Below are 24,327 nucleotides of genomic sequence, written 5' to 3'. Positions count from 1 at the left end.
TTTTAGAGAGGCATAGGGGGGCCTAATTTGGGCCCCCATACAGGCTACTGTGCCCAATGGCCATGCCCAGGGGACTTAAGGGGACATGACTCCTGTCTTTGCTAAGACAGGAGTCATTTCAATGGGGGTTGTGCGCCAACAAATGGCGCAAGTCTGGTTTGAGTCATGATTTTTGACTCAAACCTGAATTGCACCATTTTTTGACGCACAACCCCCATTTTCCCCTACGCCGTCGCTGCCTGATTTGAGTCCTTCTTTTTTTTACTCTGACCAGCCTGCAGCACCGGCTATCGTCAATCCTTAAATATCGTGCCCGCATGGCGCGTAGGAATGACATTAGCCGGCGGTAAATGTTTGACGCAAGCCAGCGCTGGTTTGCGTCAAAAAGTATAAATATAGACCCATGTGTTTTAGGGGGAGAGCACAAGCACTTTAGCACTGGTCCCAAGGCCAACTAAAACGAATTTTGAAAAATTGGAGGCAAGCGGGTAAAATATGTGTGCAAGGATCACCCTAAGGCTGACAGCTCCAACAGCTATTAAATAACTGAGACCAGTGAAGGCACAGCTTGCACGACTAACCCCTTCCCTATTTTTTCTATAACCTCTTGTAGAGCTACCTTAAGTGCAGGGTCGACTGGGTGCTCCAGTATCATTTACATTTTCTGTTGAATTGTCTTCCAGTATGGCTTAATATGAGGGCATTTCCATATCTTATGTATCATGTATGCTTATGGAGGATTAACTTCTTGTATCAAGGTAGGTGGGTGTTGTTAGAAATGGGGTCTCTAGTTGGCAGTGGTTTGCACCCTGTCCAAATAGGGACCATCACGCTAGTCAGGGTAATGGAGTCACACAGCTAAGATAACCCCTGCTCTCACCCCCTTGGTAGCTTGGCACAAGCAGTCTGGCTTATCTCAAAAGCAATGTGTCAAGTATTTGTATACACACACAATAACCAAGTGAAAAAAACAAAAAAACATTCATAGCAGTTTAGAACAGTAGCCAGTATTGGTGGTGAGGCGTTGGTTCCTTATGACAAGGCTGGGTCGATGAATCCTTCAGGTCAAGTTGCGAGGCATCAACTTTGCGGTGTTGCGATCGCACCACGGGGCCACATGTGCTGCGGCAGAGCTGGAGTTGGGTGTCATGGACGTCTGTGACACAGCACTCTGGACTCATGCTGTGGCAGGACTTCAGAGGAGTTGCGGCGGCGTAGGGCCTGTGTTGCTGGTCGTGGTCATTGCAGTCAATCCAGATGTGTTCTAGCTATGTGATGTCAGAGGTCCAGTACTTATGCCCATTTCTGTCTTTGAAGTAGGCAAACTTCAAAGAGAAGTCTTTGTAGCGCACAAGACCCTGTCTTTCCCTGCCCTGACCCCAAACACACTCCAGGGGGTTGGAGAATGCTTTGTGTGAGGACAGGCACAGTCCTATTCAGGTGCAAGTATCAGTTCCTCCCACCACTCTACCTCAGGAATACCCATCAGTCTGGTGATGGGCAATCAGGATATGCAGGGCACACCTCAGCCCCCTTTGTGTGACATTCTAGAATGAATGCACAAACAGCTCAAATTTCATCCTGACCCAGACCTGGATACCACAGCCAGACAGAGGCACAGAATGGTTATGCAAGAAAATGCCCACTTCCTAAAAGTGGCATTTTCAAACTTACAATTCAAAAACTAACTTCACCAAAAGTTGTATTTTTAAATAGACCCCAAACTACATATCTCTATATGCCCGATGTGAAATTACACTTAAAATATATTTCAAGGCAATTACCATGTTACCCTATGGGAGGATAGGCCTTGTAGTAGTAAAAAACAAATTTAACAGTCATTGACAGGACATGTAAAACAAACCAGTACACGTCCTACTTTTTAAATACACTGCACCCTGCCCATGGGGCTGCCTTGGGCCTACTTTAGGAGTGACTTACATGTAGTAAAAAGGAAGGTTTGGACCTGACAAGTGAGTGCACTTGACAGGTCAAAATGGCAGTTTAAAACTGCACAAACAGACTCCGCAATGACAGGCCTGAAACATGTTTGCAGGACTACCCATGTGGGTGGCACAATCAGTCCTTCAGGGTCACTAGTAGCATTTGATTTACAGGCCCTGGGCACACCTGGTGTGCTATACTAGGGAATTACTAGTACATAAAATATGCCAATCATGGAAGGACCAATCACCAATACATTTCAGACAGAGAACATATGCACTTAAGCAATGGTTAGCAGTGGTAAAGTGCCCAGAGTCCTAAATCCACAAAAAAGTCAGAAAAAAATGGAAGGAAGAAGGCAAACATTTGGGGATAACCCTGCAAGAAGGGCCAGGTCCAACAGGTGTGTAGCGTTTATTTTGTGCAGTTGTCCAAAAGCATAGTTTAGTACAAGAGGTAGAGTTTTTTTCCAAAGGCAAAATAACAATTTTCTTTTGGTTGTCCAAGTTCTCTTTTTTTTTTTTCTCTACCGTGCGGAAGTTCACTCTTTGTTTTCATGCCAGCCAACCACTTATGTGCAATTGGCGCAGAAATGACCTTTCTCTGAAAATCGAGACAAGAAGATGGCTGCTATCTTATGGGATGCCTTAGAATGATCCGCCCAGGGGTAGTGACCATTTATTCTTATGGTGCCAGCCATATTTTACTTTTCACATACTTTAAATGATGTCTTTGTAACTGTGTCCATTCTGAGAGGGCCACTTCTCTTTTCACTCAGAAGGGTTTGCTTCTTTTTTCTACCTTTTGCACATCATCATTAAAACAGTGCATCACAATCAGTCCTCAGCTTTATGTCCCCCTCACTGCTGGGACAACACAAAAGGATGATGGACGGAGTGCTGAACAATGCAAACACTCACCCCCAGTCACAGATCTGGGTTTAATCCATTGTTCTTTTGCTCACCATGCCACCCCAGTTTGGACCCAGCCGGATGCAAATCAGTCTTGACCCTATTCCTCATGGGAACAGTCCAGCCCGAACTGCCAGGCCAGGTCCTCCCTGGACCGGAAACAAGCATCCTGGGACCTCACTGCTGGGGCCATAGTGTCAGGAGTAATCCTGCTGCTGTTGCTTATCTTCCTCCATTCGAATAGCCTGTCTGCAAGAGGCAGTTCTGCTGTTAAATTAGGAGTAGGTGGAATTTGTGGAATTTGACTCTAGGGATTTCCACAGAGTTATAACAAAAACTCAGCGAGATTCTGCGGAATCCTGCTAACAGTTGGAAATAGGCACTCCACGCTGTTGGTTTAGCACCAGAGGCATGTTCCATGCTGAAAAATCAGTGCAGACAGCATCATGTGGCACGGTAGAGGGAGCAGCTACTCAAGTTGATTTTGCTGCTGCTCTAGTAGATTTTCAACTCGAGAGGCAGCCTTCTGATGGAGAAAGGTTGCAACCGCCCTTGTTGGAAAAATCTCACCAGATGTCCTCCTGATGACCAAAAATCACACTAGGTATGCCAAACCTCACTGGCAAACTTACTGTTGTGGTACATACACGAGAAAAAAATCCGCCATGTGGCGATTGACCATTTTGACCTGGCAAAATATACATTTTGCCAACTGTAAACATTTCTTTGCAGTACTTATAAATCACCCCTAAGTTAGGCCCTAAAGATTCATAGGGAAGGACACATTATTATTATATTTAACAAGTAGGACACATGTACTTAGGGTTTTCTTGAGCTGGCAGTGAAAAACTCCTAAAGCAGCTTTTCCATTAAGTCCTGTCTCTCCAAATGAATAGCACTGAATTATCTTTTATAAAGTACTAACTTTTGATTAGGATCAGGTAGCGATATGCTGTTCACACTCAATTAAATTGTAATTTAAAATCCTCTTTAATTTAGGTAAAGTCGTATTTTAAGTCACAATTCTGAAAACCTCACTTTTTGAAAGTTGGCATTTTCTTGTCCCAACCTTTTGTGCCTTCTCCCAGTGTCCTGACTCACATGACTGGCTCTGCTGTTGGGGGGGGCGTGTATTACTTCCAGACAGTAACAGGAGGGAGGCTTAACTGTGGAAAGGGTGGGCCATTCTGCCATGGTGACTGGGGAGGTGCTGTACCCAGTCCCACATACCCTTCAAAGGGCTTTGCCTCTTACACACACAAAATAATCTGACACCAGGCCTGCCTTGCCTTTTGTTATCCTCAGACCTTTTGGAGCATCGTAAGGAGAAGGGGAAGACATTTCCTTAACCTGATGTGGGGGTAGGATGGAGTCCCCACCACACAAAGGCCGGTACCAGGTATACATATTGGACCTCCTGGGCCACTCAACAGAACACTCCTTTTTTTTATAAATAATTTTTATTGATTTTGGGCAAATGAGAAAATAAAAGGTACAAACACATTAAACAGAACACCAATTGGTGTGTGTGCATACGGTCAAACCCCAGGCCACTTCTGGGCTTCCAAAAGCAAGTCTTATACAACATTAAATGAGTAAAGGTCAATAATTAGTATTTCAGCAACAATAACATGAGGGTGCTTACTCTCCAAGCACACCACTTCCCTCCTAAGAGCCCACCATGTCGTCCCATTTCCCCCACACCTTAATATATTTATTAGGGCAACCCCTGGCCGCGTATACCAGCCTCTCGCGCTGCGCGCACCAGTCCATCTCACGTCTCCACTTGATCAACGCCGGCGCCACTCCGGCCTTCCACTCTGTCATAATGTCTCGCTTGGCCACCAAACACGCCACACCCAGGAAAATCTTGTCTGCCCTCCTCAGACCCAGCTTGCCCATGACTCCCAGTAAGAGAGATTGTGGGGCCATTTCGATATCTTCTCGCAAAACCTTTGAGGTCTCATATATGACTGCCTTCCAGTAAGTTGTTATCACTGGGCAAGCCCAGACCATATGGAAGAAATCCACGTCTGGACCAGACCATCTTGGACAGTTGGCTGTGGCTTTAAGGCCTACTTTGTATAATCTAGAGGGGGTGAGGTATGCCATGTGTAGGTAAAGGGTGTGAAGTAAACGGAATCGTGTGGCCATCGTCAGTACCCGAGGTGCCATCAGTGCCTCCGCCCAGTCCTCCTCTTCCATTGGTCCCACCCAGTCCTCCCATTTCCGACGGAGCCCCACCAGGGGACTAGATATATTGACTATTAAGGAACGGTATATCTGGGAGACTCCGCCTTTGCCTATATTTCCCATCAGCACTTTCGCCTCCATAGGACTGCATTCAGGAACCCGGTCCCCCTCCCGTATGTGTAAGCTGCAGGTATTTGTGGAACTCTTGTGTAGTGAGAAGAGTTCCTGTAGTTCCCCAAAGGATCTCAGATGTGCTCCCTCCCAGACATCCCCCAGAGTGGAGATCCCTATGTTGTCCCACTTCTGGAACCCCTCAAGTCTTGTAACGTCCGTAAGCAGTCTTCCATGCCATAACGGGGTCTGTTGGGTGAGGCGTCCACTCCAAACTGACACTCTCTGGGCCTCACGCCACCCCATTAAGATCGCTCTTGTCACTTCTGGGACAGTCCTGGGGATTGGGCTGCCGTACAAGGCGTCGAAAACCCCCTGGTAGCCCAAAGTATGAAGCTCCAGTCGGTATGCTGGGTCAGTCCAGCCACCCCCCACCCAGTCATTAATTACGAGTAGGTGCATTGCGATGTAGTAAAGGTGGATGTTAGACATTCCCAAACCCCATCATAGACGTCACGTTGGCAGGTGGAAAGGGCTAGTCTAGGACGGGTACCATTCCACAGAAACTGGGGCGCCGTCGAGTCTATTTCTTTGAACCACGTCTTGGGGATCCAGTATGGAAAGTTTTGTAGCAGATAGAGGAGTCTGGGAAGGATCATCATCTTGTATAGGGCTATTCTCCCTAATAAGTTGAGGGGTAAAGACCGCCATCTTTGTAGTTCGTCATTAACCTTCTTAGTGAGTGGCGTGACATTAAGCTCCCAGGCCAGCTCCGGGATGAGTGCAATGAACACTCCCAAGTATTTAAACCTGTTCCTACGGATGGGAATGTTGTGTTGCCATTCGATACACTCCCTGGAGGGGTGTAGAGGGACCAACAAGGGTTTATGGGGATTTAGTGTGAGGCCAGAGGCCTCTGAGAAGAGGTGAAGGATCTGCAGGATAAGCGGACCCGCTACGTAAAGGAGGACATCGTCTGCATAGAGCGCCACGCGGTCCTCTGAGCCCCCGGGCCAAGCCCAGCCTTTGATCAATGGGTCTTCACGTAACAACTTCACCAAGGGATAATGGGCATCCCTGACGGGTGCCTCGGCAGATCGGAAAGGGGGTCAGAGACCACACCGTTTACTTGCACCCTGGCAGTTGGATTAGAATAGAGCAGTTTTACCAGACCGCATAATTTGGGCCCAAGTCCGTTGCTCTGCATCACGCGGTTAAGGTAAGACCAGTCTACTGTATCAAAGGCTTTTTCGAAGTCTAGTAGGAGCAAGGCCAGGGGGAACCGAGTCAGTACATCCCGGTTTGCTAGGGCTAAATGTAGGCATCTAATACAATGCCTTGTACTTCGGGAGGTCATGAAGCCGCATTGGTCTGGGTGCACCAAAGACGGGAGCACTTTTTTCAACCTGGCTGCCAGAATTGAAGACATCACTTTGATTTCGGTGTTCAGAAGGGAGATGGGTCTATAGGCTGAGCAGCTCTGCGATGGGGGTTGAGTCTTAGGGATCACCACAATTGTGGCTTGGTCAATCCCTGCTGGGAAACAACCACATCTTTCTGCCTCTTCGTACATGTCCAGCAGGTGGGGGCCCAGAATGTCTCCACATTTGCCGTAGAGTTCTGCAGGGAATCCGTCCAGGCCCGGAGTCTTACCGGAGGATAGGTTGGCAACCGCCTCCGTAATTTCTGCCAAACTAATAGCCTCGTCTAATTGTTCTCTTACCGCTTGGGGGACTCTAGGCAGGGGGATCTCGTTTAAGAGGGGGGTTTCCTTCTCTGCCTGTGGCCTAGGGAGCTCCGCGTAGAGTCGTGCGTAGTAAGACGCAAAGCTCTGTGCGATTTCGGTGGGTGATTTCGCGAGAGATCCCAAGTCGTCTATTATTTCGGGGATAACCTTGTCAGCTAAGGGTCTTGTGGCCAACCATTGTAGGAGCTTCTCGTTTTTGTCTCCCCATCCATGTATGCGGGCGGCTGATGCCCTCCATATGTGCTTTGCCGATTCCAGCACCAAGTGCTTACTCTCCTCTCACACCCCGGTTAGCTGCCTCAGGTCGGAGACTGATTGGGAACTCGCTTGCGAGAGTTCCAGCCGCAGTGCACAAGCCTCCAACACCGACACTTTGAGGTTGCGGGCCTGCTCTCAAACTCAGAGGAGATGTTTGGCGTGCCCTCTAAGAGTAGCTTTGCATGCAGCCCAAACGGTGCCCGGGGTCCGAACCGAGCCCACGATGTGCTGGAAGTATTGTGTAAGGCGCTCCCTGACCGCTAGAATGTAATCGCCATCTTGTAAATACCAGGCGTTCAGGCGCCACATCGGACGCCGAGAAGACTCAGTACTGCCTATACAAATTTGAACTGGTGCATGATCAGAGACCCCACGTGGCAGGATATCTGCTCCCGTGACCCTGACAATGTCCAGCGCTGGCATGAACACTAAGTCGATACGGGCGTGTGTTCCATGAGCTGCAGAAGTGTAGGTGAACTGTCGCTTTCTAGGGTGCCAGGATTTCCACACCTCACATAATCCCAGGCTCTCTGTCCAGCCCCTTAGGGTTGAAGCCCGGCCGGATCTTGAGGTAGTTACATTCCCGGATACGTCTAATCTAGGGTCTAAGACGGCGTTAAAGTCTCCCCCAATAAGTGTGACTCCGCTAGGGAGTTCGGCTAAGACCTGGTCGGGGGGGCGTACACACATACAAGGTTGAATGGGATCCCATGGAGCGATCCGGATACCGTAACATATCTACCCTGTGTGTCAGACTGTGAGGCTACAATAACCATGGGCAACGATCGATGGAGAAGAATGGCCACACCCCTGGAGCCTCTGGTGAAACCTGAGTGATAGACTTTATCGTAGCCTCCCCTTGCAAGCATGGGACATTTAGTTCCAAGAAGATGCGTTTCTTGCAATAGGACCACTGGGGGGGGCATATCTGCAGAGGGTACTGAATACTGCTGATCTCTTGATTTTATCCAGGAGGCCGTTTACGTTCCATGATAGAACCCGTGTCAGTGTGGGCCAAGCGTGGGGGGAGTCGGTGTGAGGGAGTGTTGTGTGCCCATCGGTGAGCCCCAGAGTGATCGTCCTGAACAGTGAAACGAAAACCCAAAACAAGAAAGGAAACTTACAAATACTATCCCATCTAATTCACTAATGAACTTTCCTTCCCCCAACCACCCCCCTCCCCACACTTCTCCCCAGGAAGCATCTGTCGCCCAACTACCCAACAAAAGCAAAAACAAAACAGCCAGATGAATTACCGTTGGAGTGGAGTGGTGGACCCCTCCATTCAAATCGGATCACTTGCAATCAATGAACAGAAGTCAAGGTGTAAAGGGCCAAGAAAGAGAAACAGTATGCATGAGCCGTGGGCGGTGGGTCCAACCGTGCCCGGAGCCCCACCCTAAATCGCACCCTTTAGCCCATGTGGGTCTCTCAAGTTCCGTTGGCCATACATGAGATTAAGGGGGTGATTCTGACTCTGACGGGCGGCGGAGGCCGCCCGCCAGAGTTCCCCCCTCCAAAATACCGCTCCACGGTCGAAAGACCGCTGAGGGTATTTTGGCTTTTGCACTGGGCTGGCGGGCGACCGCCAAAAGGCCGCCCGCCAGCCCAGTGCAAAAGACCCTTCCCACGAGGACGCCGGCTCAGAATTGAGCCGGCGGAGTGGGAAGGTGCGACGGGTGCAGTGGCACCCGTCGCGAATTTCACTGTCTGCAATGCAGACAGTGAAATTCTTTGTGGGGCCCTCTTACGGGGGCCCCTGCAGTGCCCATGCCATTGGCATGGGCACTGCAGGGGCCCCCAGGGGCCCCACGACACCCCATACCGCCATCCTGTTCCTGGCGGCAGAGCCGCCAGGAACAGTTTGGCGGTATGGGGTGTCAGAATCCCCATGGCGGATTCTTTTGGGCAGCGGAAAACCGGCGGGAGACCGCTGGTTTTCCACTACTGACCGCGGCCAAACCACTGCGGTCAGAATGCCCTGCGGGGCACCGGCAGCCTGTTGGCGGTGCTCCCGCCAACCCTGGCCCCGGCAGTCCATGACCGCCGGGGTCAGAATGACCCCCTAAGTATCTTAAGTCAACCAAGCGTCGGTGACTGGCTCAAGCACTCGCCGTCAGCTGTCTGTACTGTGTCCCGGGCTCCCCCAGCCACCTCTGGGACCCCACTCGCCTCACGCTCGGAGCCTCGACCTTAGCTTTCTCCTTTGGTGACCCCGGGGCCCTTCAGGCCTCCGTGCCGTGAACAGGTGCGCTTCCGGCCTCTCCGTTGTCCCGCACAAGCAGGTGGGTCTTCCCGGGGGGATCCCCGGGCCGGCCTGGTGGGCCCCATCCGCGGCCCAATACCCTCCTCGGTCAGCCAGTCCCATGCCTTCTCCGGGGACTCAAAAAAGTAGGACTTTCCTGCCATCAAGACCTTCAGGCGCGCTGGGCAGAGCATGTAGGAAAGCTGCATCGCTCTAAGTTTTTCTTTTACGAGCTCAAATGATCGGCGTCGGGTCTGGACTTCTCGAGAGTAATCAGGGAAAATTAGGATTTTGTTGTTCTCCCAATGGAGGTCGACCATGTGTCTGGCTTCTCTAAGGATGTTGTCTTGATCCTTAAAGTTTAGAAAACGCGCTATCAACGGTCTCTTGGGTCCCCCCGAGGGGGGCCGTGGCGCCAGAGCCCTATGGGCACGCTCAACCGCAAACAGGGACGAGAGGGCCTGGGCTGGCATCCAGGATTTAATCCATTGCTCTAAAAATTCAGAGGCTTTATTTTCTTCTACCCCCACTGGGAACCCTATAATATGTAGGTTGTTGCGCCGGGAACAATTCTCTGCGTCCTTGGCGCGTCAATGGAGCTCGCCCATCCGGGTCTGCAACTGGGCCACCTTGGTTCTGAGGTCGGCCAACTCATCTTCAGTCTGTGTGACTCGGCCCTCCACCTCCGTAATTCGGCCCACCGAGTTTCTAAGGTCTTGCCTAATAAGGCCCATATCCTCTCTTACCTCCCCTATTTTAGTCTCTACGGCAAGTTGTGAGGATTGAATCGCTTGCAAGATGGCGTTTACTCCATCTGGTGTGGAGCCCCCAGGGGCCGCATCTCCGCCGCCCCGGGAGGCCGCCGGCATAGTGAATAGGTCGATCTTTTGCTGGGAGGGTGGCGGCTGCTTGTTCGCTCTGTCCTTACCCATAGTCATTTTAGGATGTGGCGCTCTCCCCAGTCACCCCACAGGCCTCAGACCGATCTTCTGTGTCTCTTTGTGTCTCCCGCGACCTCAAGACTCACCCGCGCGTCCACCAGGGAGGGGAGCAGGGAATGCCAGCCCAGCCCAGATGCACCAGATGCGGTGTGCACTTCCGGAGGTTTCACAGCCAGCCACCATGGATGGACACCAAGAGCTCATTGGTTTCACCAGGCGTAAAGTGGCATCTGCACAATCCCGTCTGTGTAGCACTCAGGCATCACGTGGCGGCCTCTGCGGCGCATAAGTCCCTCGCTCTTCAGGCACGGCGCCCATGGACAGGCCGGGCGCCAATCCCCGCTATGGCCCCCCGGCCACATTCCGCCTCAAGTTGGGTTAAATCAGTCCCAGGCGTTAGGGCCTGTGCTTGTTTATGGGTTGGGACTCGATGTGCACAATAGTCAGGCAGCCACCTCACCTGGCGACCGGCACCTCCAAGGCTGTGCCACGAGCGCCCCAGGGCCGTTCCTCCCTCGCCAGGCCGCCATCCCGCACTCTCCGCACCAGGCCTGTTCCAAGAATGTGGCCGGATAGCGCCCTGGACCAGGCCAGCCTCGGGGTGCCGGTCCCAGCCAGCGGGGCCAAGGCCTGTGTGGGTTTCGGACTCTCAGCACAGTTTCCGGGCCGTCGCCACAGCTAGTACGTGGCTCCTTCGTCTCACGGTTGCGTCCAGGGCCACCCCTTTTCCTCCTCCGCTGTCTCCCAGTAGCTGCCTGAGGGCTCATCCGCCGCCCGGGACAAAAGCAGAGCATAGACAGGGTCCAAAAACCACGGCCGAAAAGCTCCAGGTCCAGGGCGCCGGCCCCAGCCAGAAGGGTCAAGACCTGTATGAGCGATGATATCCTACGCGCTCCCTCCAGGTTGCGCTCAGGGCCGCGCCTCTTCCTCCGGGGCACCAGCGCACCCGGGCACGCAGAGGATGCGACCGGGCCCAGCGCCGCAACACCCCAGGCCGCTCCGGCCACAGAGACGGCCCAATCCGTGGGTCGCGCGGTCGCTCCCCGAGGCAAAGGGGGAGGACCGCCCCCTCCTTCTCTCACCGCTTCCCAGCGGTCGCTCGAGCTTCTCTGCTGTTTGGGCCCAAGCAGACCCCAGGCGCGGCCGGCACTACTCTCGGCCATACATGTAAGTCATCAGGCGGTAGTCATTACGGCACACTGCGCGGCCGGGAACGCCGCTCAACGCCGCCATCTTGACTATGGAGGCGAATGCTTCCGCAGGCCCTCGCGCTTCACTGCTCCACTCCCCCGGTCCCGGGGTCTGTCCGGAGGGGTCAGGGGGCCCGTCAGATGTTCCGGGTGGGCGCCCCTGGGCAGGACAGCGCTGGCTTCTTCTGGCAGATGACGGAGGGGTCCAGAGCACTCTCAGAGTGCGACTGCCATCTTGACGCCCGAAGCCACGCCCCCCCAACAGAACACTCCTAAACCTGCAGAAGTGCAGAAGGACTACCCTGCTGCCAGAGGACTGCCTGTTCTTTGAAGTAGTACCTTGTCTGAGAAGGAAGATTGGACCTGCTTGCCTTCATCCCAGGCTAACCAGAGTGACTCCAAGGGTCAATCAGCAGACCTCCTGCTTGAACGCCAGGGACACACCAACCTTCCCCCCTGAAACTGCCCTGCTGGAACTGCCCCTGCTTGGTCAACCCACATAAACCCTATTGGCCTCCGCTGGAGTGAGTTACTGATCCCCAAGAGGTGACCACCAGGCTTTGAAGCCTGGACTGGCAACAGTGTGTACACCTTCTCAAGAAAATGTGAAAATCCTGAAGTTTGGATTCCTTGTGATTGCCAACTGGTATGTTTGCACCAAGATTCTGTTGGCCATGACGACCGCCAACGAGAAGCTTCTATGTGACCTGCTCTTCAGATTGACACCAACCACCAGCGACGACCAACAATGGGAGATCTACACTTCGCGCAGCAGCAGCGACTATCCCTGATGGCTTCAAACACAAAGCTATAGCATGTTCATCAACAATGCCAGACTAGCTCTTTGCACTATAGCAATATATATATATATATATACACACACACATATCTCAGACACACGCTCACGCTCACACATGTTATCACTCCCTCACGCTCTCACTCTCACACATGTTCTCTCTCACTTTGATAGTTTTGGGTTTTACCCATTTTAAGACCAGCTTAGAACTTGTTTAATTGTGGGTAACACATACCATTGTTCTCATTCATTATTTTTTCCTGTAATGTGAATTGCTCGTAGTAAAGCAGTTTCAGTCCCCTATAAATTTACATTAGTAGTAATTTGCCAGTATCTGTCCTTACCATTTACTTTTAGCAGTGTTCCCTTCAAAGCAGTTTTGTATAATGGGTTTAGCAGAATAGGTGCTCCCTGCAGTGCTCCTATGTATAGGTCCAAGTGCCCACTGCCATGCTTGTGGGCTGTGTGGTGGAGTAGTCTGACCTTCTAGGTAAGTGAACATATCTGGAACCTGGACCGTGACAAGCAGGATTGTGCTGGAGTGGGTGTGAGCAGATGTAATTGGCTTTTTGATCCTACTGGCATTAGTGTAGATTTTTAATCCAGGAATTGATTTGGAGAGCATTATTCAGTGAGTAAGTAACCTGCTTTGCCCTGTATATGTATACATGCATAAGTAAACAGGAATACCTAGAAGTAGAATTGAAACATCTTTTAACAAAGGTTTTTTTGAGCATTAAACATAAAAAAGTATGTTAAAGAAATATGTCTGGTGCTTGGACACTGAGATCATTAAGGACCACAAACTCACCTATCATGTTATTCATGGAATAATATTACGGATCGCGTCCCCAACTAATAATGCCTTTGTAGTCTACAGATTGCTTTCAACCATTTCAAAGAGTACAGTTCAAATATTTGCTAACTCTCTCAATGTGGATCATAGCAACATTTCATTTTTCCAGACCTTTAACTATTAACATGTACTTATCAAACATTTAGCATCAGCTATGCAATTGATACTACCGGTGACCTTATGTCATTGCGCATTGTTATACAGAATTCTTGCTCAGGGAGACATTTATGCTCAGTTGAGGCTATATTCAAGACCTGTTTGTAAATTGCAACACTGATATTTGGTATGTTTTTCTTCCCTAGAGTATAATAAGAGTTGTCTTCCATGACAGGAGGTTGCAGTATAGTGAACACCAGCACCTGGAGGGATGGAGATGGAATCGTCCTGGGGATCGGCTTCTTAATTTAGGTGAAGTGAGCAGTGGTTTCAGTGATTTGGTTTCAGTCATGAGTTATTGTTCAATTCCACCTACACAAATATCATCAAGGAGGAAAATGCAAACCGCTGCTAAAATTGAGCTGGATTGCTATACTGTTCAGTGTTCTCAAAGTAGTTAATTTGAACAGGAGTGTCATGTGCAGTCCACTAATATTATGAAATCGTCAAAAGAAGCTGCTCTTAACATTTTGACTTCCGTGAACCCCAGGTGAATCACTCCAGAAAGCAAGAAACCCCCTACTTAAGCAATTTCGATGATTTGAATTTCAAAACATAACCTTCAAATAAATGAATACATTATGTAAAATTATGTAATTCACGAACAAAAAATATGCAAAATTCGAAATTTTAATTGTAATGGGAAAGATGGAGATTTTTTAAATCTGGTTTTATTCCTGAAATACAAAGCAATGTGCTATACATGTCACTTTGTTTCCTTTTTTTGCTCCCAGTGCATGCTCTTGGTTAAGAAGTACTGACCTGCACCCAACGGTATCAGAGTTCTAGCAGCTCCCCCTGCAGGGGTCTGCAGTAAAGGATCCAGGAGTAGATACGTTTTCAAAGGTCTAAAAACTGATTTGACTGCCCAAAAATGGACTTACAAGCGGCCTTATGGATGAACGGCAGCAGCCCAAAAGGTAAAGGAGCAAAACAAGGCTGCTTCTGATGGACTCAAGAAAGACGTTTTTGGATTAAAAACATTTGTCCTCGCACTCCTGAACCTTTGGACATGATTATTATTTTATTCAGCCCTACAATATATAAGTTAAAGGTACCAATGGGGCAATCTATGGCTTGCTTATCAATTGCAGGTGGGATTATACTAATACTTTACCTCAACCTCAAATGGCCCATTTGCAACATGTACAAAATCAAGCCGCAAGATAACCTTGAATCACTCTGACCGTGGTTCAGAAGTGTTGAACCACATAGAATGGCATTCATACTAGAGAGAAAATGCCCCATATCACCCAAACTGTAGGCTTAGAACAAGGAAGTGACCCCCCTCAGTATTATGTGTTCCACTCTCCCCTGGAAAAGACAGGGACTTTTTGAGTACTGGGATCCCAGATTTAGAACTTTTTACTCAGAGATGTAAGAGGTAAAACCCATAATGTTGAGCTTATCAAAAACAAATGCAATGTGGCCTGACCTATTCACTGCATAAATATTCCGATCTGAGAAAAAACATATTTTGAATCAGATCATGGTGCCTATGTAAACTTGTAGAGCTACTCGCCAAAATATGTGACTTACTATGTTTGTATGGTGCAAATAGGAAGAGAACACACCAAGATTGATGGTCGAGACAGGGCGAAAAAAGTAAAATGTATTAATACATATTTTCATATGGAAGGAAGGCATTTGTATCATGCTCTACCTTGGAGTCAAACAAATGTGAGTTCTGGCTTCTAAACACAGGCCATGCACTAGCGTTTACAAACAACAACATATGTTTCCTCCATGGCAGGAGGCTCATTTTACCTCATTTGGTAAGAGGTGCACCAGTTATTCGAAGAGAAGGCTGTATACGAAAGGCATTTGGCAGAAAGGAGTCAAAGGATTTATACCAGATAATCATCCATATTTCTCACGATTTTCTTTGTATTCAAAGCCCTTGCTTTTAGCAATAATAAAACTTTCCTTAGCCCATTAAGGACGTGCATGATCATTGAAATTAATTTCTATTTAGTCTCAAAACAGCACCACAGAAATTCATGCAGTGTTTAACTCAGGTAACAGGCTGGTCTCATGCAGATGACTGGCTCACACAAGCCCAGTTAGAGCATACAGAGAAGTCTGCTGTTCATAGATGTGTCTCACTGTTTCACTTTGTACATCCTAGGGCATACTTGGAAATTTTGTCTCTTGGCATTAGATTAAAAAAAGATGCTTAGATGCAGAATTTCCACATGCAAAAGTAAGCGACAGGGACAACTTAAAGCAGCAAATATTTAAATAAAATACAGAAATACCTTTTGTGTTCGCCTTATTCGTCATAAAATATTACACAATAAAGGAAATAATAAATCAAATCTTTTTAACAAAACTCCATTCAGATATATTAGATTTATGGTTGTAGGTCGATCTACCTCAACATTAACACCAATACATCGACTACCACTACTTTAACCTATTAAGTATATGATGCAGTTTACCACTGCCAGCCTTAGGGTGGTCTTCCCCCAAATATTTTGCCTTTTTCCGTAAGTTTTTCCCCAGAATTAGTTCTGATGGCCTTGGATCTCCGTGCACTTTCGCACACTAACCAATGCTAAAGTGCTTGTGCTTACTCCCCTAAACATGGTTAAACTGGTTTATACTTGATTGGCATTTTTAAGTTACTTATAAGTGCCTTGTAAAGTGGAATACTGTATACTCAGAGCCTGTAAATGAAATGCTATGATTGGTCCTGCAGCACATTTTGGCCCACCCACTTAAGTAGCCCCTTAAAACATGTGCCAGATCTGCATTGCAGCCTAAATGCAGTTTTAAACTCCCTATTCGACTTGGCAATATAACCCCCCGTCAACCCTTAAACTCCCCTTTTATTTCATACAGATTACCTGTAAGGTAGGCCCTAGGGAGCCCTTAGGGCAGGGTATATTGTAATTAAAAGGTTGGACATGTACTTTTAAGTTTTACATGTCCTGGTAGTTAAATACTCTTAAATTAGTTTTTCACAAATGCGAGACCTACCTGTCCCATAGGATAACACTGGGTTGTCTTATCACATTTAATAAGTGCTAACGTTTGACTGGGGGCAGATAAGCATTTCATGTTTGGTATCCATGAAATTGTAATAAGAGATTCTCTTTAATGGTATAGTCTGATTTTAAATTACAGTTTTGAAAATGCCACTTTTAGAAAATTTATATTTTCTTGCCCTTAGCCGTTTGGTGCCTGCAGTCCCCCAACGGTCACATGACTGGATGTAACTGACAGACTTTGTCAATTCCTGACAGCCAGTCACACAGTAAAGGGATTAGGTGTGCCTGAATGGGCCATCTGTTGGCAGGGCAAAGGGGGCGAAGCTTGGCACAACTGAATAGGGTGTCCCCTGCCTTCAAACAAAGTGCTTCTCACCTCTAGACTGTCTGCAGCCAGCTAGAAGCCAAGGCAGGGGAGCCAGGAAATTCCAAGTACTTCAAAGAGAAACCTCTAGAAATGTCTCCCAACTTCAAAGAAGGCAACAGGTATTCACTTTCTAGATCTGCGGAGGGACTCTCGGGGAACTGTTTGCGGTTGTGGCCTGCTGTGTAGTCCACAAAACTGTTTTGTTACACCTGGAAGAACTGTGTTACTGCCTGTAGTCTGCCTTGTGTCGCGTGGGCTCTCATTATTCTAAATGAGACTACTGGATTTCTAGGTAGCAGGATCGATAACAGTGTGGGGGACGGAGTCTAACCCACGTGTAAAGAACTCTGTCACCCTAAATCCGGTTTTTGCTCCGGCTAACTAGCAGTGCCTCATTTCTCCCCTGTGGAAGGAATGATTTGGCAGCCAAGCGCATGACATCTTCGGAACTTCTCAGGGAAGTCGTGGTGAGATCCAAACCAACTCTCTTATTTCCAATATGATCTCATATACAAATGACAAAGACAGTATAAGTTTTATATAATGTTTTTAATAAAACGACTGTATTTTAGATATTAAGGCGTGAGCCGCAATAACCAGAACGATACAACACAGTAGGATTGTGATAGTTACCAGGAGAGTAAAACATAAAAACAAAGCTATCATATTGTCAAACAGTTTCTACTCTCCCTCTGCTTGTTCTATCTAGAGCACAGCATGTTAAGCTTCTAGTTTGCCTATTAGAATCACTATGGGGATATCAGCCCTCATACCTGAGCAAAGACCTGTGATCTTGGTTCAGCATCTGCAACGAGGCAGTCAGCGTCAAGTTGTGGTTCCCTGGTCGGAATCTCCCTCTTGCGTGTACTGGGACAAGGAAGTGATTTTATAACTAACATGTCAGCGTGATCACAAAATGTCCCTACGCAGGAATGCCAAGTCTAAACTCTTACCACGTCTATCGGCAATGTACCAGACTGTATCCTTGACTGAAGCACAGAGTAAATATGTTATGGAGAACTCCAGTGCTGAAGTAGGCAAAACAGTGTGATATGAATAAAAAACAACACCGTAGAACTGGCTATCAGAAAAATAGCAGTACAAAGCCTAATAAAAAGCATGTAGAGCAAAGTGCACAGAGGCTCTAAGCTATTAGCAAATGAATAAAATATATTCAGGGCAAAATGCACAAAGGCCTAAAGCCTGAAGCTAAAGCGCAATGAATACGTAAAACTAACCATACTACACCCTCCCCTTGTCGGTAGCAAGTGGTTCCAATAACATAAAAGGATGCCCTAAATATAAACAATATCTAAAACAAGTATTTCGACAAGGTGAGAAGACAACAAAGTCATAAATTTAGGTAACATGTGAGCATAACCAAATTCAATATAGTGTCAATTTTGTAAAAATCCAATCGTCAGATAGAAGCAATAGAACGCAGGAGTTCCTCCACTTCGATATATGTCAATATCGGAAGATCCACGCCACAAAGTATCATGGAGCAGGTGTGATCCAAAGCCCCAAAACCAGTCAGGGCGGCACCCCGTGCAGGGCCTATGAAAGAGACAATACCATCTTCCTCCAGGAAGGGAATCTCATAAACTGCCTCACGAAGCAAGCGCATCCGTAGTGCACAAGTCTGGGAATGAGCCCTAATCGGGAACATCAACAGATCAGTATCGACCATTTGAGGGCGCTGCAATGAGAGACAGAGAGCCAGTGCATGTTCAAACGAGCACCAAAGGCATCGAAACACGGGTTGCACACAATCCAAAACCGGTCTGAATGACAGAGACCAGTCGCACTCCAAATGTCCCAGGAATGTCGCTCCAAAATGCTGCATCATGCGTTCACGACACAGCTGCGCTGATGGGAGCAGCAGTACAGGATCTCGTCGTGACGGGACAGCCATTGCGAAAAAATAGCAACAACAGCAAGACTCCAGCCAATAAAGCCAAAGTAATCGGGAAACCCCCAAAAATGCTTCCGAAAATAGAATGTATAGCCGAAGGTATCAAACCGAATATGGAAGAGAAGGTATGAGCAAAACCAACACCAACGACTTTGAAAAAATGTGCAATACCAGCGGTGCTGGATGCATTAAATATACGTCCCACAAGTTCACTGAAGTGATTCGGAAAGTTAGTATTCAAAAGGGACTGTATCTCCGCCGATGACCTTGCCACCTGAAGTGCGTAGGTCTCGCTAGCAGATGTAAGGGCCACATGCTTTTGAAACAATAAAGCTTTTAGCCGACTCAACTTGTCGAAATCAACCTTGGAAGTAGCAATATGAGGCCAGATGTCTGCTACCTCCCTAAATTGAGTGGGGGGAAACAACACATTCCCGCAGCACGTAGCGGCCTTGTTGACAACGACGATGTAAACTATTCCGGCACGCATGCCACAGCAGCGTTCGCTGTTAAGAACAATGTAACTGCCGTTAGAAAGCACCTGGAAAGTGTTTTTAATAACCGGGACTGGAACTCCCTTCAGATAACAAGCTAAGTTAGCAATCGAAGCGTTACACGCCCCGTGCAAGGACAGCTGTTTACAAACCATTGAATGGCTGACAGAAGCTTCGCATTCGCTGCCGCTAAGAAAAACCTCCTTCAAACCATTAACACATCTGTACTGAAAGGGAAGGTCCCACACCTCGTGTATGTAACTGTCTCCCAATAGTTCATATCTACCCACCGGAATGTGCTTCAAACACGAAGTAAATTGCAAAGTAGAGATAGGCAAATTAATAACCCCATGGATCAACCATTCAGCTGACGGAATCTCAGCTACCGTGAAAGGCAGTTTCTCTAATTTTTCAATATTTAACATAACATATGTCGCTTCCTTTTTAGCCATCAGTTGTTGTTGACGAGTCAAATTAAAAGAGATAAAGATCTCCCTGGCACGAACGTGCTGCCATGGAACGCGACCCGCCTTCAAGGTCTGAAGAGTCCAACCCAGCTGCATGATGGACCGCGTCTGACTCTGCCCATGATATAAATAAGACATGTCCGATTTAATAATGTCAATGGCAGAGGAAACAATGCTGTCAATCGTGTAAACACGTTCAGAAAGGGTATGCATGCCATTATCAACAACAGACAAAGTGTGCATCAGATTTTCTTGATCAATCTCCCTCAACCGGGCTGCAGCCTCTTGTTGTGAAAGCTTCCAAATCTCATTATAAACCTCGTATAAGAACCTTTTCTTCCGTGGTACTCTGGGACCTGACAAAAAATCTTGTAAATCAGTATTATTAGACAGTAACATGAGATGTGACTTAACTGCATCCAGCGTGGATGACTTCAACCATTGCTGACAAAGCTTCCCCACACTGTATGTAGTTATTATATCAGCATGTTCTGGTGAAACGTAACGAGGGTCCGCCCTACTAGTCCTGAACCCCCCTGAAGAGGTGACAAAACGTTGATGACACATATTAGTGTCTACAGGCCATAATAACCACCCGCCTGGATGTAACGATGAAGTGTTAAGTGTACCATTCTGGACCCAATGTGTAAAGTCACTGAAAGTAGCATTCACATAGTGCTGCCAATTTTTTAATTTAGAAGGGACAGGTATACTAGGCAAAGTTAACTCCTTAATCGTCGCTAAGCCCAAACAGCTAGTCTGTTGTACTGTGTCATTGAGGAAAATCATCTGCACAGGGATAATACATGCTCTAAATAACGTGTCCCTGCCTCGCATTTGCCAATTTTTCGTACTCCTAACACTTTTCAAGTCAACAGTTTTGAACCAGTATTCATATCCCTCGACCGACAGTTTAGATACAAACAAATTAGAATACAGTAATTTAGTATCGGTCAATAACATTTGTTTATTAGAATACAGTGTAACTTTAAAATAGTAGGACCTAGCATTACGTGGATCATGCCCAGTAAAATATGCAAATTTTTCATAATACGTTTTTGAACTCCCTTGTGGAGGAGTCGAGCAATGTTCCCATTGCACATAATTAAACATGGACTTAGGGCTACTAGCTTTATGAATAAAGTGGTGTCCATAATAGTTGTAACAAAACATGTCACCATGATTGTCTCTAAACTGGTAAGCATCTTCATCGTCATAGACAGTATAATATTGCAAATCCGTTAGCATAGAATCTACTGTCTTCACATGCCAATCATCAGAAACAATGCCAGGTATAACAACATCATTCATTGATAATTTGAGGACATACTGTATTTGAATCAATTCAGTGGGACCATATATATCAAACATTACTTTATCCCACACAATTCCATCCCGAACTGGTATAGCAGAAATGTTCACTGTGGACAAGTCTCTTCGAACCATATGAGACGAAAAATGTGGTTTTAACACAGTCTCCACATGCTCAATGTCCGATCGATCAGGAAGAAAATGACCATGTATTATCAGAAAAAAAGTAACCACAAATCCCAACCATAATAAAATAGTCATCACGGCCAAAAACAGCCAAAAATAGTTCCAAGGAAAAACAAAATATGTTCGTTTAAGCCATCCCAGCAGCCGTTGCGGACCGTGGACAGAAGACATTGAAGACGAGGAGCCGGACCCATCATTATCAGCGTCGTTGAAGCAGCCAGAAGCAGTTCTAGCAAAAGGTGCAACTGTGAACGAAGAAGCAGACGGAGGCTCTCGCCATGGCACGCTATAAACCACATGTTCAGAAACGTCAGTAGAACGTACAGCAATTTGATCACAAGATTCCATATTAATCGCCGTCGGTGGAACAGTCGCAAGATCATTATCCACCCTCCCCAAGCTTGGAGAGGAAACAGTGTCGGTGAAAATCACCTGCAGCGGGACCTCGTCCCCAGTAGTGAGAGGGATTCCGGAACTACTGGGTGTCCCTCTTGGTCTGCTGTGCAGAATCGGCCACATGTTGTAACTTGACATTATCAATGGAAACAAAGCGATTTCCTTTGGCCCCTCGCAGCGGCGGTAAAATCACAGTTCTCGTGCCGCTTACCCCCAACACAGGGACAGGTTCTCGATAAGAAGGACCAAATTCTTTTTTAACTGCGACCTTTTCACGCACTAGATCCACAATCCTGGGTATCCAACCAGTAGGTGTTACTGGCTCATCCTTAATTCCTGAGGAGGCAGCATTGGCAGAAGAGTTATCTTCACGGAATTGTTGTAAATCCTGCAAAACAGTGACACGATCATTTATGTCAAAGGGCGTATCTGCCGCCTCCACACCAGGACCATCTAGATCAGGAACATACATTCGTATTCCAAACAGGCACTCATATGAAGTACGACCCCCCAGTGACCTTCTAGGCAAGTTATTAAGTGCTCTCTGTACTCCATATAGGTGGGCTAGCCAACCACGACCCGTACCTATAACTCTGGCCATTAAGGACTGCTTTAAATCACGATTTAAATGCTCCACGACAGAATTTCCCTCGGGATGAAATGGAGACGAGAATTGGAGTTGGACCCCCAACGAAGCCATGGTGTCCCTGAATGCCTTAGAGGCAAAAGCAGGGCCCTGGTCCGAATGAAAAGCCGCAACTGCAAATATATCGACAAAGATGCGCAAATCTTTAATAACAGTGCGAGCGTCAGCCGAGCGTTGTGGCCATACCCATACAAATCTGGAGCACGAATCTACAGCAACCAATATATACTTGTATGCACTATCTGGTGTCAGCGGACCACAATGATCCAAGTACACACACTGTAATGGTTTGTTTGAAATCAGAAGGGGCGTCTGCTGCGGGCGTCTAGCCGACGATGCCTTAATTTGTTGACAAATGTCACAACAAAGGACATACTGCTTCGTCTCTTTATAGAGACCAGGCCACCAGTAACGAGCCTGTAAAAGCGAAATTGTGGCAGCCACCCCAGCATGTGCAGAAGCCACCCCTTCATGGGCTGCAGAAATCAATCGAGGTCTCTCTATTTTATTCGGAATTTCACATACACCAATGCCTGGAATTGTAACAGTAGCATTTAGCGCACCATTCAAGCAGTAACTATATTTTGAAGGAAATCCTTTAGGAAAGGGCGTGCCATCAGCAGTAGCTTTTATGGCAGCCGATATTCCTGTGTCTGGTTTGGAACTCGAACGAGTCACTGCGGCCACAGTGGCGACAGCCACTGCCGATTTTGCGGCTTCATCAGCCAAACTATTCCCAGCAACGTGTATTCCAACGCGCTGGTGTCCAAGTGTATGCACAACATGGACTTTAGGAAGCGTTTCCTTCAGATCCGCAACCTTACCCCACAACATTTTATGCTTAATGGTGTTGCCTTTAGGATCTCTGAACCCATTCGTCTTCCAATAGTGTAAATATTCGTTGAAAGACTGCACACAGTAGTAGGAGTCACAGACCAGCAAGGTTAAAAGTGCCGGATCCGCATGCTCCAACGCTAACAATAGAGCTTTGAGCTCAGCCAGCTGTGCCGTGCAATCTCCCAAGGTTTTAGTATAAGTATGTCGGGGGCAGAACACTTCCCCCTCCATAGTGCCGCTCACCACCGCACATGCAGCAGAATACTGTTGCTTAGTCCCAACCGCCGGTTGCGCAGAGCCATCTGTATACATGACCACTTCATATTGGTCAATAGGCAATGTACCAGCAGGAACAGGGTATTCTATTTCGTATTGAAGAAATTCTTGAGACTGCAGTTTAGGGTCAAATACATAATCTACATCAGTGGCTGTCAAAGACGTAGCCCATTGTATCCATCGCGGGTGTAGAGCCTTCGAATTAGGAACACTCGCTTTTGTAACAGCCTCTAAGGCCGGAACCGGGGAAACGACAACAATGCGTTGACCCTGGGCCAGCGGTCTTTCTTTAATAACAGCCATCTGTACTGCAGTGAGAATTTTCTCAGTTTGTGCAAAACGTTGCTCTGCAGCAGAATACAAGTGAGATTTGTATGCAATCGGGACAGTCTCCCCTTCATTAAAGGTGACATAAGTAAACCCAACAGCCCCAGGTATTACCCTGATCACTAAATGTGTCTTATTGTCCCGAGTGTGTAAGTGTTTAACTGCTAAAAGATGACCCTGTAAGTCTCGCAGTATGTGTGTATGTTCAATCGTCCAAAATTTACACAAAAAATTCGGGCGAATCAACTCGTATAAGGGTTTTATATTCAGGAATGTAAGTTCTGCCAAAATTCAGAAACCCCAACAATGACTGGAGCTTCCGAACCGTATTAGGAGGCTGCAATAAAGCACATTTCTCCCAAAAAATGTGGCGCCAAGCTCTTGCCCTCACTCGACAACTCATATCCCAGGAAAATGACGCTGAGGAAGGCAATCTTTGATTTCTTAAAATTAAACTTATAGCCAATATCAGCAAACCCCACAACAATGCGCGATACACGCCTTAGATGTTGCAGAATCTCATCATCTGTCAGATATATGTCATCGACATATGATAATGCTTCAGGGTCGAACTCATGCAGCATTTCAGTTACACGAGCCGAAAACAGTCCTGGGCTATTCTTATACCCCTGAGGCAAACGACAAATTGTTTTCTGAGAGCCAAACGCACTGAAACAGGTATAGTCCTGACTCTCGGGCGCAATATTCTGGCAGAAAAATCCATTCGAGATATCTAATGTTGTCTTATATTTTTTACGCACTAT

General features: G+C 47.3%; 1 protein-coding gene across 4 annotated transcripts in view; it reads left to right on the top strand.

Moving 5' to 3' along the window:
• The window catches only part of UBP1 (upstream binding protein 1), a 528,279-nt gene that overhangs the window by 207,101 nt on the left and 296,851 nt on the right, over positions 1-24,327 (top strand). For all 4 annotated transcript variants that reach the window (XM_069214387.1, XM_069214377.1, XM_069214369.1 and 1 more), the window contains one exon: positions 13,495-13,600. In XM_069214387.1, the coding sequence (XP_069070488.1) occupies positions 13,495-13,600 (106 nt within the window). The remainder of the gene's footprint in view (positions 1-13,494; positions 13,601-24,327) is intronic.

The sequence above is a fragment of the Pleurodeles waltl genome, chromosome 2_1, assembly GCF_031143425.1.
Source record: "Pleurodeles waltl isolate 20211129_DDA chromosome 2_1, aPleWal1.hap1.20221129, whole genome shotgun sequence".
NCBI lineage: Eukaryota > Metazoa > Chordata > Amphibia > Caudata > Salamandridae > Pleurodeles > Pleurodeles waltl.
The sequence above is the reverse complement of the archived record's forward strand: the minus strand, read 5'-3'. Positions and strand labels throughout refer to the sequence as shown.